The 12,179-nt window shown below is 44.2% G+C and overlaps 1 protein-coding gene across 1 annotated transcript; it reads right to left on the bottom strand.

Annotated features, from left to right (window-relative positions):
* Positions 1-1,729: 1,729 nt before the first annotated feature.
* Positions 1,730-11,970, bottom strand: LOC104470837 (adapter protein CIKS-like; the record flags this gene model as incomplete). The annotated part of the gene is made up of 5 exons (XM_010085905.1): positions 1,730-1,890; positions 3,824-3,912; positions 5,327-5,502; positions 7,767-7,956; positions 11,215-11,970. Coding segments are annotated over 5 exons (1,325 nt in total), but the record flags the coding sequence as incomplete, so codon positions are not given.
* Positions 11,971-12,179: the final 209 nt, after the last annotated feature.

The following is a 12,179-nucleotide window of genomic DNA, read 5'->3' as shown; positions in this document are numbered from 1 at the left end:
CAGAGAGGTGGCTGTCCAGAGAGATGGGCTGTTGCAGGCGGTCTGGGCAGGTTTAGGGGTACCTAGCATCTCTGTCCCTCCTTGCTGCGGTGGGCCAAAGGCAATGCTCCTTGCCTTGCTGGGACAGCCTGGATCCTGCCTGTGAGTGACCTCTTTAATCCCAGCCCACACTGAGCTCAGGTTTCCACAGAGGGGCCATCCTTCATATCTGGGAAATGCCTCTCCTCCTTAATGGTAGGCCAGTGAAGAGGCTCAGCAGATGAAAGCCTCTTACTTGTATTTACCTAGGGCCTGTCTTTCATCCCCGCCACATCAGGCAGTGTAAGGCTTCTAAGTCTGTGGCTCATAGTCAGCCTGGCACTTAATTAACTCTTCTGTGCAATATCAAGGGAATTTGCCCCACCACGGGGTCAAATATGGTAAGGAGCCATTATCCCTTACGCTGACTTAACATACTCCAGAATTACTTCTGCTTGTGCCTGACATGCATGTAAGCACTTACAGATGTTGAAGGCTTGCAGAGACATGCCCAGTTGCACACATCCCCCTGCTTGTGTCCAAGCAGTCCTTTCTTCCTCACATGTGTAAGGGTTCTGAAGTTAGAAACTGCCTCTGTGGTCAGTGGAGGAAAACAGATATTTCTGGGGTGGGCAGTCAAAGGAGGATCCTCATGTGAGGATGGAGGATTGCTCTCTGCACGTACTGGTCTCTCCTATTAACTGCGCAGGAGTCCCAAGGGAGATCTGCAGCTTGTATTTTAAGTGATAATGACGCTCTTGGCAAAAGGAAATTCACTGTGGCTTCTAGTTTCAGTACCTCCATTATGCACAGTAAGCCCAAGCCTAACTTGTCCTGACGAAAGCCCCAAAATGCATGACTGCTCTGCCACAGCAGAGGCCCCAAGCTGGCTCTGCATGTGTTAATACCATGCCTGCGTGGCAGTGCACTTGAGCTAAGGTATCCTGCTAGAGACCTTTAGGAAACCTGCCTAAAACTGTCTCAGATAGTTGAGCTTCCTTGCTCAGGTGGGGGAGAGCCCACCGCTTCCTCCTGTTCCTGAGGCATGGAGATCTGCCCAGAGTGAGTCAGAGGCCCAGCAGCTACCAGCAAGACACAAATCAAAGTCGCCCCATGACAGCATACGTCTGGTGACAGAAGCACCAGTTTGTGTCCAGCTGTGCTGGTGTAACGGGACCACTTGGATTGATCCTAAAAGAGATGTGCACTCACTGCTCCTTTGAACTTCAGAGGAAGTTACTGCTATGGGGGAACGCACTGGCACTAATACAAATCTCTATTTTACTGCTTAGATAGACTCAAAGTGATGAGAGCAAATCTATCGTTCGACTACCAGAATACCAATTTCCAATTTACATACAGGATGGTGTATCCAGAAGAACCCTTCAGAGTTTTAGACAGCAACATAAAAGCTACAGGTGAGAAGTGGGATGAACATTAATCACTACTATGCAGCATGGGATGAAATACAGATATCATTTTAACCAAGCATAGCTAATCACTATTTAAAAAATGAGATGGAGGAACAGTTCAATGGCAGCTTCAGGCTGTATGTAACAGCCAGCATTGGTAATGCCAGGATTAGCACTTCATGTCTTAAAGAATGAGCTTTGGGACCATAAGGTACAGAAGTGAGTGAGATTTGCCTATGCTTTCTCTGAAAGGCCTCTGCCATTTCAGTAGGGCAGGGAAGGGCATACTAGGGTCTTGCATTTTGATTCTGCTTCTGTTGCTACCAGAATAACTCAGTCATTTTCCTCAGGTCACCTGTGCCATGAACAAGGTTAAATTGCCTTTACATACATCACCTAGGTAGCGCTCCATCCACTTAATGATGTCAATACCTCGTACTGTGTCCTCAAATATATCAATCTGCAAGAGAATTGAAAGTCTGTGGTAAGCATCCTTTCACCTTTCCTCCCCATTTGGTGGCACTGAAAAAGTGCCTATTCATTTCCCTAGTTTCTAACATAGGTGCCTAATTCCCTTAGGAAAGAAACATGTGCATGCGCAACCTTTCCCCTTTCCCTATAGCCCAGAGTCGAGCTGGACGGGCACCCCAGGCAGGCAGAGGGGGGCTCCTCCAGGCACACCTCTGGGCTCCAACTCAGCAGCCATCTGACTGGCTTCCCTGCCCTGCCAGCTCCCGACCCCCAGGCATTTTTTGCTCAGCAGAACAAGAAACAACCACTGATGGTGAATGTTAGATATTCAATGTTTGGAAACTGGCTTTTTTTGCCTCTCTAAATGCCTCAAGAAGGTGGACAGCCGCCCACCTTTTCTACCTGTATAGCTGCAAATGTCCACTATTTTCTGTCTTCAAGGGTATCTACCAAGCGTCAAGTTTTAGCTTCATATTGCACTGAAATGTCAGGGTGTGTGGTGGGAAGTCAGCCAGCTCACTGGTACTGGATGCAGTAACCCAGACTTCAGTGACAGCAGAGAGGTGAGGACGTCATAGGTCTGAATATGACCAGCACCGCTCACTTCGCTGCACGCTCAGTAAACCCAGAAACTGGCAATCAATGACCATGACCAATGGAGTTAAGTATTAACTTCTCCAAGTTTTTGACAGAATAGTCATGTTCTGGTCTCAAGTCTTTCTTTTCCCCATTTTTAAAGTAGAAAACATATTTGTTTCCCTGCTTTGGGGCCATTTTGCTATATTCTGCAGCAGGCTCCGAGAATTGCCTGTCCAGCAAAGGTGTTATTAATGAGCCTTCTACTCCGGACCTCTATGGTGCCCAAAGCTTTCTTATGAATTGCTCATAGTACAGAACTGCTGGAGAGAAGTATAATTGCAGTCTCTGGAAAAAAATCTTTGATTCATGAAAATAAATAAATGTGTGCAAAGCCCTCCACTGAGTTTCATTCAGTTTAATGATAGCCACTTGCTTAAATGCTTTCCTTAATCAAAGCCAAAGAGTGAAGGTTGAGGGGTCAGATAGCATATGCACCTGAAATAAGAAAATATGAATCAAGATTTTGATGAACAATGAATCCTAGAGGCTCTGTGGATGGTTCCCTTAGAGAGAGCCATTATGATGAAGCAAACTCACGAGAAGTTAAGTGAAAATCTGGATGGCTTATGGGATTAGACAGTAGCACACAGATTTTTTCAGGTCAGTGATTTTAGAATCCCTTTTAAAAGTATAACAAAGCAAATGAAACCATGAGATGGGCTGTTTCATTAAGCTGTGTGAAATACACTGATTTTGGATCATTTTTAGCAGAAAGATATTCACTTAGACAGTAGCACACAGATTTTTTCAGGTCAGTGATTTTAGAATCCCTTTTAAAAGTATAACAAAGCAAATGAAACCATGAGATGGGCTGTTTCATTAAGCTGTGTGAAATACACTGATTTTCACTGATATTCACATCTGAAGAACCAACGATGTAATAGCATTGCAGAAAAAAAGCTGTGAAGGGATGAATATGAAAATTGACCTTTTTTAATATTGATATTACAGATCAAATATGAAACGATGCTAATGGAATAGCTCACAAAACCTCAAACGATTGCCTATCTGGTGTCACTAAGTGGAATTTTCCAGGGCCATTATTAAAACACATTTCAAAGCATAAAATTCAGTTAAAATATGAGCAAATGAAAAGGCAAATAATTTAAGTTACAACTTTTAAAGCCAAGGCTAGTTCATTCTATTTGTATCTTCTTTAACCTAAAAAATGCAATGATAAACATAAATCCATTTAAATGGACAGTGTATCATCTCTGCTTTTTAAAAAGAAAGTTTATTTTCTCCCCTGTCTGAAGTAAAATTTCTCTTGAAGGAATACTTACAGCAGTTTGAAATCCATTTACAAGCAGGAAGTTCACGAATTTCATAACCTCCACTGCTGTGTCCACTGAATAGGTTATAAAGACCTTGCCTAGGAGAGAGAGTCCGTATGAATATGCGATGCATTAAAATATGCCATTTGGAAGGTGAAACTTTCACAGGCCTCCTTTTCCACCGTGCTACAGGTTCTGCCCACCTACATCTCTTCAGATTATTAGCCAAATGGATGCAGGATAGTGCAGTGGCTTGGTGTTGAACTCAACCCCCCCTCCAGAAACCTTGGTGTAGATTTAAGCTCCTACTGTCTTGCCACGGCCAAGCGCCCCTATGGAAGCTGCAGAAGGTAATATGACTCTGCTGCTCGCCCTGCCCTGCTGCCAGAGCTGTTTCTTCCCCAGGCCTTTCCCTCACCCAGAGCTTGTGCGACCTGCACTGGCTGCACAGCTTTTCCCCAGACCTCACTGATCTGACTGGGAGCTGGAGGAGCCCTTACGCCTGCTGTACTGCCTCACCTTACAGCAGCATCAGCCCCCTGTGAAGGCGGGATGGATGGCCGAGGACGGCAATGTCTTCAGCTGCCCTTGCCATCATAGAAGGAGTTTTCTTACTAATTAAAGAAACATGGATTTGCAGGTTGGGGTAAACCAGATGGCTAAATCTAATCCAGCTGTGCGCATATCACAAATGACACTATTTTATCCAGTAATTCCTGTATCTAGGACACATTAACTGATAAAGGAGGGTATATCCACAGGGTATCTCCTGTGATAACTCACTCCTACAGGCCAGGGAGATGCAGCTCTCTGGATTTGAAAGGTGATGAGCAAAATGAAGAATGAAGGAAAAATCGAAGCCTCAGGAGAGATGTGGAGGGTTCTTAGCAATGGTATATCTCACCTGCTAGCCAGCGTGGCATTAAGAAGGAAGTCAGTTTTCTGAAATGTGACTTTCCCATTAGAATTGAAGGGTGAAAGCATCTCAGCAGCTGGCAGCAGGGACAGCACCTCAGGCAGTGCCTCTGCCACCCTGAGCCCTCACTGTAGGTTCCTAGTCCTGGCCCAAAGACCTCTCCACCCTCCAGGTCAGGGAGAAACTGAGGTCGAGACTTGACATTTTTGTCTGGTTTGGGACAGGCAGAAACACTTTATCCCTAGGGCTTTGTTTGTTTTCAGTCTGTTACTGTAAGCTTCAGTGCCTCCTGCCTCAAAGGGACATCCTGTTTAGCAAGAAGTTATGAAAGCAATCTAAACGGTATTTGTTTTTCGTAAACAAAATAACAAGCAATTAATGACAATTATGTTTTCAGGATTCAAGGGGATAATTCCATCCCACCAAACACGAATGCTCACACCCTACAGATGTGATGACACTCAGTATTTTCTTTTCTTGTTGTCTTTGTGTCTTAATGTCGTTCCCCTTGCCTTCTGTCCCCTGGAGCTTTCCCACCTAAAGCTGTCAAGCTATGCTGTAAAATCTTGCACAGAACAGATTTGCTAACCACTTACGCAATTCCTCCGGCAAATTGCTGGTTCTCAGAGTTCCCTTGGCTGCAGGGTTACTGAGAGGTCTCGGGACAGCAGCTGGAGATGGAAAATTGTCAGAAGGACAACAGCATGCTTCATCTGGGCCACATGCCTTGGGGGGAAGCTGACCATTAGGTAGCTGGTGGTACAGCTGGTTTCTACAAAGAAAAGCAAGTGAAGATTTTAAAAATATTTATTTTCAGGTAAAATTCAGATATTTTTTTTCTTTTAATAACTCACTAAGAATTTTGTCTGCATATTAGCTAGGAAGAGTTCTTGTAGAAACTCTTTGCTCGACATTTCTACTTAGTTATTACAGCACCTTTTGAACAGATACCTTGGTGACCTTCTACCACAAGATGCATTTTATTGCAGAAGCAACATTAGCCACAGGAAGTAGATGTGCCTCATAGCTGAAAGCTGTTCAGTTTGCAATTAGCAGAAGCAAAGGCTGTTTCTGAGTGAGAAATAATGCTGTGCTGTGCATGTTATTATGCACATATGGGAGCAGGGTGGCACTTGGGTAACCTCTTCCCATTATCTAAAGGGGGCTTCCTGGCACCTTGGGTGCTCTCAGGATATCCTGTACAGCCCAGGAGGCACAGCCCAAGGTGGGGATTAGGAAAAATGGGGGTACAGGGCACTCCAGCTCCAGCTCTGGTGCAGCTTGGAGGATCTCCAGTTGTGGACAAGACTCAAAGTTTTGCTAAAGGGAACAAAGTTAATTTCTTGACCAGCCACAGCAGACCAATGAGGATTTCTCATGTTAGGTGTCTGCACTCCAGACCTGCAATAACCTTACCTAAGGTTCTTCTCCACTGTAAAAAACAGAGCGAAAGGGATGATTTTAGTCAGCTTAGCAGTTCTTGTCCTACTACACTTTGGTTTACAGTTTAAGTCAAAAGGAAGGGGAACCTATATAGATTTTTACATGAGGTGTGCTTTGAATCTGCTGGGCTGAATTTGTTGGACGAGTGTTGGGTTTCTCTGAGAGCTTTTCCCCACAGAGCAGTGATGTTTAGTCAATCAAGCCCACTCTCTTTTTTTTCTTTGCCTTCCTTAAATGAATGATGACAGGCTGGTCACAGCATGTTTTCTGTTGTCACATTAAGATTTGGTTTATTCATTTTGGTACAGATGTTTTCTGTTAAGAAATACTCTATAGGCAAATATTACCAACATATAACTGCCGTTCCTGGAATCAGCATGCAAACACCAGCCATCTTTCCACAGGACAGACCCCGTGTATTCTGGATTTATTTTAATAGAAGAAAATACCAAGAAAAGCAACACATCCCTCATCAACAGCCACAAAAAATTCCTCTGTGGCTAATTTATGGATCTTCCCAAAACTCCACCTTATCTAACAAACACGCCAAAAATTAGGAGTCTGTTTTTAAATTTTTAAATACTGCAAAGGATACCTGCTATTCCTCAGTATTTTCACATTTTCATACAAACTCTTCAGTGTAATTATCTCTGCTGCAGGCACTGCCTTATCTTGCTGTCACTTTTCTGTCACAGCCCCTGACTTTTCACAGGCCAGAGCACTGTGACACTTCAGTCGCCTGCCCTCTTTTGTCCCGCCTGTTCTCCCAGTTTTCTGCCAAGACCATGGCATGTAAGTGGACACTTTCAAGCAGAGATGCCTGTAAGTTTAGCACCTGTGAAAGTATTGTGGCACTTAGATAAAAATGGTCTGATTTCAGATGTCCTCAATACCTGAAGCTTCAATTTGTCTTAAGGTAGCTGAGTCTGGAGAAAACCCTGCATGGACAGAATTTCCCATCTGTTAATGACATACTTATAAGGAGGGAGATATAAGGCCTGGTAAATTAATTAAAAATCCAGTCAAAAAGCCCTGGATTTTCATCCGGTGTTAGATGTGGTGTTTTATTGCTACATGAAAAATCCTAGAAAAGGCTGCAAACTGCAATGTAGAGATATATCAGTGACGGTTGAGATTTTCTTCCTTTTTCTCTGCACTATGGAAGAGATAAGAAGGAAATCACTGGAAGCCAATGACTGAGGCATCCCAGGTTGGTACAGCGTAAAGCTGAAAACTGCAGTGAGCCACCAAATTGACCTTTGCTCTTGAGCAGGAGAGCTCTAAGGTTTCAACTGAGATATTTTTCAACCCCTCACCCCTATAACCTTCAAGCGTTTATCTTCCTTAATGTGTGCATTTCAGGGTGTGCTGTAACAACATATCAAGTATCTGGCTTTGAAGTTCTCCAGGGTAAGGTCAGGCCCCTCTTGGTGTAAAATAGCAAATAAAGAAACTACCCAGCATCTCACGTGTACCCCTGCAGCCTGGGCACGCTAACATTACAAGGCTTCAGAATTACTGGTTGAAAGCCCATAAAATCAGATCAGAGGAGCTTCTACCGCATAAAACCCACCGCCCCCGAGGTGTACTTACGGGAATCGAGGAGGACCAGGGGAGGAGGATGTCCTCTGGGGTGGCTGATCTCCAGTGCCCTTGGGAGCACGAGGGTTTGAGTAATTTGGGATGACTTGCTGGGCTGGGCGGATAACTCTCATGCAAGGTCCAGGAACAGGAGGAAGTGGTTGCGATGTATGTGCAAAATGTTGGTAAGGAGCTCTGCCATCTGGGAGGATGAGAAAATAAAGGCAGCAACTATCATTTCAGCCAATACATTTCTGCCTCAGTTTGTGTTTATTCCTTTGCAGGCACTTCCTCCTTCATGTCTCAGGAAACTGAGCAGTTTGGAGGCATTTGCAGGTATCTTGGTCTGAAACAAACCTGATTAAGGAATGTTTCACAGTCTGAAGTTTCCTATTTCCCATTCACATATGGCATGGTTCAGATCCCTGCCCTGGGCTGGGCTGTTGGGACAACGGACAGTTAAACATTCAGGGCTGCTTTGTCCCTGCACTTACCATGCCTCAGTGTCTTTTGGTTGGTTTGGGGTTTTTTTAAATTTATTTTTGGCAGTAACTTGCAAAAATGAATCATCCCAATGTTCTCATGAAAGCAGATGCAAAATCCTGGAACAAATCAGTTTGCAACACTAAGGCTAAACAGACTGTGATTATTGTAAATGAAAAGAGAAAAAATAATCTCTTGGTTTGTTACTTCACCCTGTATGAATTTTCTGCCTAAGTGACCTTTTAAGGCCTTGCTGCTGCTGCTCCTGTTGGCATCCAGGAGGCTGCAGGGGAAGCCCAAAGTGACAATTTTGCTCAAGCAATTCTGAAAAACCTTACTGTTGTTGGCTGTGCACACATAATGCTGTTTAATAGCTAACATACAGTGGAACTGTTGGCATAAACTGAAAGAGAAAGCAATGTAAGCTGTTTGTTTCCCAAACAGGGAAAACTTTTTTTTTTCAGTCTTTCTGCTTGCTGTTTTCAATAGGCAGCAGCTCTGCGCACTTTCAAGCTGCTGTGTGCAGATCAAAGTCCAGCCTGGCAAGGCTTATTAGCACTGCATGATTATGGTGTTATGAGCTGGCTCTGAAAGCTGCAGTACTCAAACACTCTTCCCCGCCCCCTACCACGACATTTTTTTTAAATCCTTTTAGCTATTTTGGGGTCATGCTTTCGTTTTTCTAGCAGCCATGAGGACTAATTTTTTTTTTTTTTTTAAAGGGGGAGGGAAAAAAAAAAAAGGAAAGAAAACAAAGCTTTGATGAAATAGTCCAATTCCAGGAGCCAATACTTTAGAAAAAAACAGCCAACTCCACAATTGCAAAGAGATTCCTGATGAAATTGTGAGTAGGCAGCACTGCATTTGTTGACATTGTTTTAGGAGATTTTCCGCCTCTACTTCTTAACTATTTGCAACAGGACACAGTAAAAGAGGCTAGGAGAACAAAATTGAAAGTAAATATAGTCTTCTCATGGGTTCCTCATCTCCAGCTCTAGGGAAGGTGGCAGGGCTCTGGGAGATTCAGTTTGGTTTACAGGTTTTAAGGCCAACGTTTCACCAGCTTCCTTTGGATCTATCTGATGCTACAGTATCTTAATGGACACAACCACTGCTGTTCAGAAGCACAGCATGACCAAGCATGTGTGCCCACCCTCACCAACAGCTCTCGTGTATGAGTATCTGAAATAATGGTCCCTGGGCACATAGCATTGCTGTGAGGATTTATTTGACTTCAGAAGCAGTTTTGCTGTTGTATGATCACAAATAGCAGGTGTCCAGAGCCAGCTTAGAGCCTACGGGCACAATTGCCATTCCCTGGGAGAGGTGCATTGCAACACACAAACTGCAGAGCTTTGTTGTGGGTTGCCACTGCCCAACAATTATCTGAAATGCAAGGAGCTGTCAGGACGTGATTTATGCTGTACCGGGCATGTGAGAAACAGGAGCACAGTTGCCCGCTTCTTGGTCCTGACCAGATCTGTTCTAGCCATCTGAGTTTATTTTATTCTTTTTGCCCTCTGGATATGATTGAAACAGTAGTGATTTTTCTAGAGAGCCTTTCAGAGTTCCTGCTTTAAAACAAAATGGCCTCATTCGGCAAACGTCCTGCTTCTCACGATGCCCGCGTGTGGAGGAGGTAAACGGAGGTAAATAGTGAGGGGTGTTGTGCAACCAGCTCTTTGTCTGCTTAAAGCTGAACTGAAAGGAGAAGGTAGAAAAGAAAACCAGAGGATGCTGTGCAAATGTTCAGCTGCAGACACTGATGAAAGTCCATCTGTAGCCCCTTCCTCTTTACAAAGCCCCAAGATCAGAGGTGAGAACTGAGGCTCTGGTACCCTCTCTTTTTCATATACCTAATTATAGCACGTTCCTGGAATGACAAAACTCTTTAAACAGATGTAATACAAATGATGTGGAGTCAACAGAAGGTTAAAGAAAAAAAAAAAAAAAAGGTTCTCAGAACAGGCCTACAGCTTTTTATTACAAAGCCAGCCCAAAACAGGCAGGGGTCTCCTGAGTCTAATGTAATATAAATTATATTAAAACAATGATATTGCTGTTGAATGTTCAGAGCTCACTTCATAAGAGATAAAAATCTCAGAGACTGAAAAGAATACTAATTAATAGCAGGCTGTAAACTGTGTCATAGTCTCCAAGAGCCAAAACACCCATATTGACAGAGTCACATCAGTGTTCAGTGATACAATCACCAGCAGCTGAGAGGGCTCCATTTTAAGCAATGAGCTTTCATTTCAGCTGACAACAGAAAAAAAAAATGAGGATGATGGATGTCACGCTCTTTTCACATAGAAATTAAACACATGGGTGAGTTTGGTCATAATGCTGGGAGATACTATTTACAGAGATCAAGCGTAACCTCCCATCCCGACTCTTGTCAGGAAATTCTCAATTTTGGGGATCCAAGTGGGAGCAAGGAAATCCATGAAAACAACAGGAATTAAGTCAGTTTAGGAGGCTGCTGAATGACTGATGCAAGGAGGAAGGAAATTACTAGAATGTGAAATAACAGCAGGGAGAAGGCTGTGCATGCTCAGCGTGACCGACAAAGGCTAGTTTCTAGGCAAAATTATTATCCTTCATTTGATGAGTAACTGAGCTCTTTAACTTTTTATCTGGCTCAGAGGTTCTGCATCAGAGAGTCTGGCTGCATAACCCAAAAATCTGGAAATATAAAATGGACTGCAAATAGATGTTTAAAATGGTTAATAATTCCATGCCATGCATTGCCATGAAGTACAGTAGGAAAATGACAGCTTGGCGAATGATGGCCCTGATACACCTGGAAAACCTCCAGTCTGGCTGCATAACCCAAAAATCTGGAAATATAAAATGGACTGCAAATAGATGTTTAAAATGGTTAATAATTCCATGCCATGCATTGCCATGAAGTACAGTAGGAAAATGACAGCTTGGTGAATGAAAAACCTCCCGTGGGGTGAGCTGTGCTACTCACATGGGCCCTGCGGGTGCTGTTGTGCTGGGCAGCGGTGCCCAAAGCAGCCATGGGCTTGCGAGGAGGCGTTGGGATGGGGCAAGTGCTGGCACATAGAGCACTGCTGATGCTCAGGTCCAAAAAACTCTCTGGAGATCAGTGGTCCTGGGAGGTCCTCGGAGTTCAGTACAGACACCAGCGGTAAGGGGGGCTCCAGGTCCCTGATGCCCATGACATCTCGTGACTGGGAGTTGTACCCTGTGTCCACGGTCCCCAGCTCTGCCAGGGGTCTTTTTCCTGAGGGTTGCCGTGACTGTGAACTCCCTTGGCTGCTCTCCTCCAGTGAGTCCTCCAGAGCATCAGACAAGCTCTGCTCTGATTTACTGGAGTTGTGCCTGGTGTCAGCTGAAAGCTGTGATCTTGGCTGCATGCCTGGTTTGTCCATAGCTGCAAGATGCATCTTGGAGGGAACTACTCCAGCTATTGATTCACCAGCAGAACAGAAGTGTCCATTTCCATCGGGATCGGTATATTTTGACCACAACCTGCTGTCCAGCTCCACGGACGGTGTTGACTGATGACGTGCTGATGCTCTGCAGAGGCACGATGGATCTGCCACAGGCTGAGGCGTTTGAGTGACACATGGTCTCTGGGACTCCTCATCTTCCGTATCCTCTCCAGAAGGCTGCAAAGACTTTTCCAAGACCTGTTCGGGAAATGGGGACCATGGCATGGATTCATCCACTTCGACTGGTATACTTCGACCCACAAAAGTGCCTGAAAAAGTGGGAGAAAAAACACTGTAAATGGACAGTCATACACACAAACGTCTGTCATCAGTCATCACTGAATGGCTGTGAGCTGGAATACTGAGAAGCAGTATGTATTCTTTATATTCTTTATGTTTTTTAAAAACACAGACAAGCAGCAAGAAAGGTCTGGCTGAATTTTGGCAAAGCAAGGAAGTAGAGGGTTAGCTGTGTGTG

The sequence above is a fragment of the Pterocles gutturalis genome, unplaced genomic scaffold, assembly GCF_000699245.1.
Source record: "Pterocles gutturalis isolate BGI_N339 unplaced genomic scaffold, ASM69924v1 scaffold32525, whole genome shotgun sequence".
Classification (NCBI taxonomy): Eukaryota; Metazoa; Chordata; class Aves; order Pterocliformes; family Pteroclidae; genus Pterocles; species Pterocles gutturalis.
The sequence above is the reverse complement of the archived record's forward strand: the minus strand, read 5'-3'. Positions and strand labels throughout refer to the sequence as shown.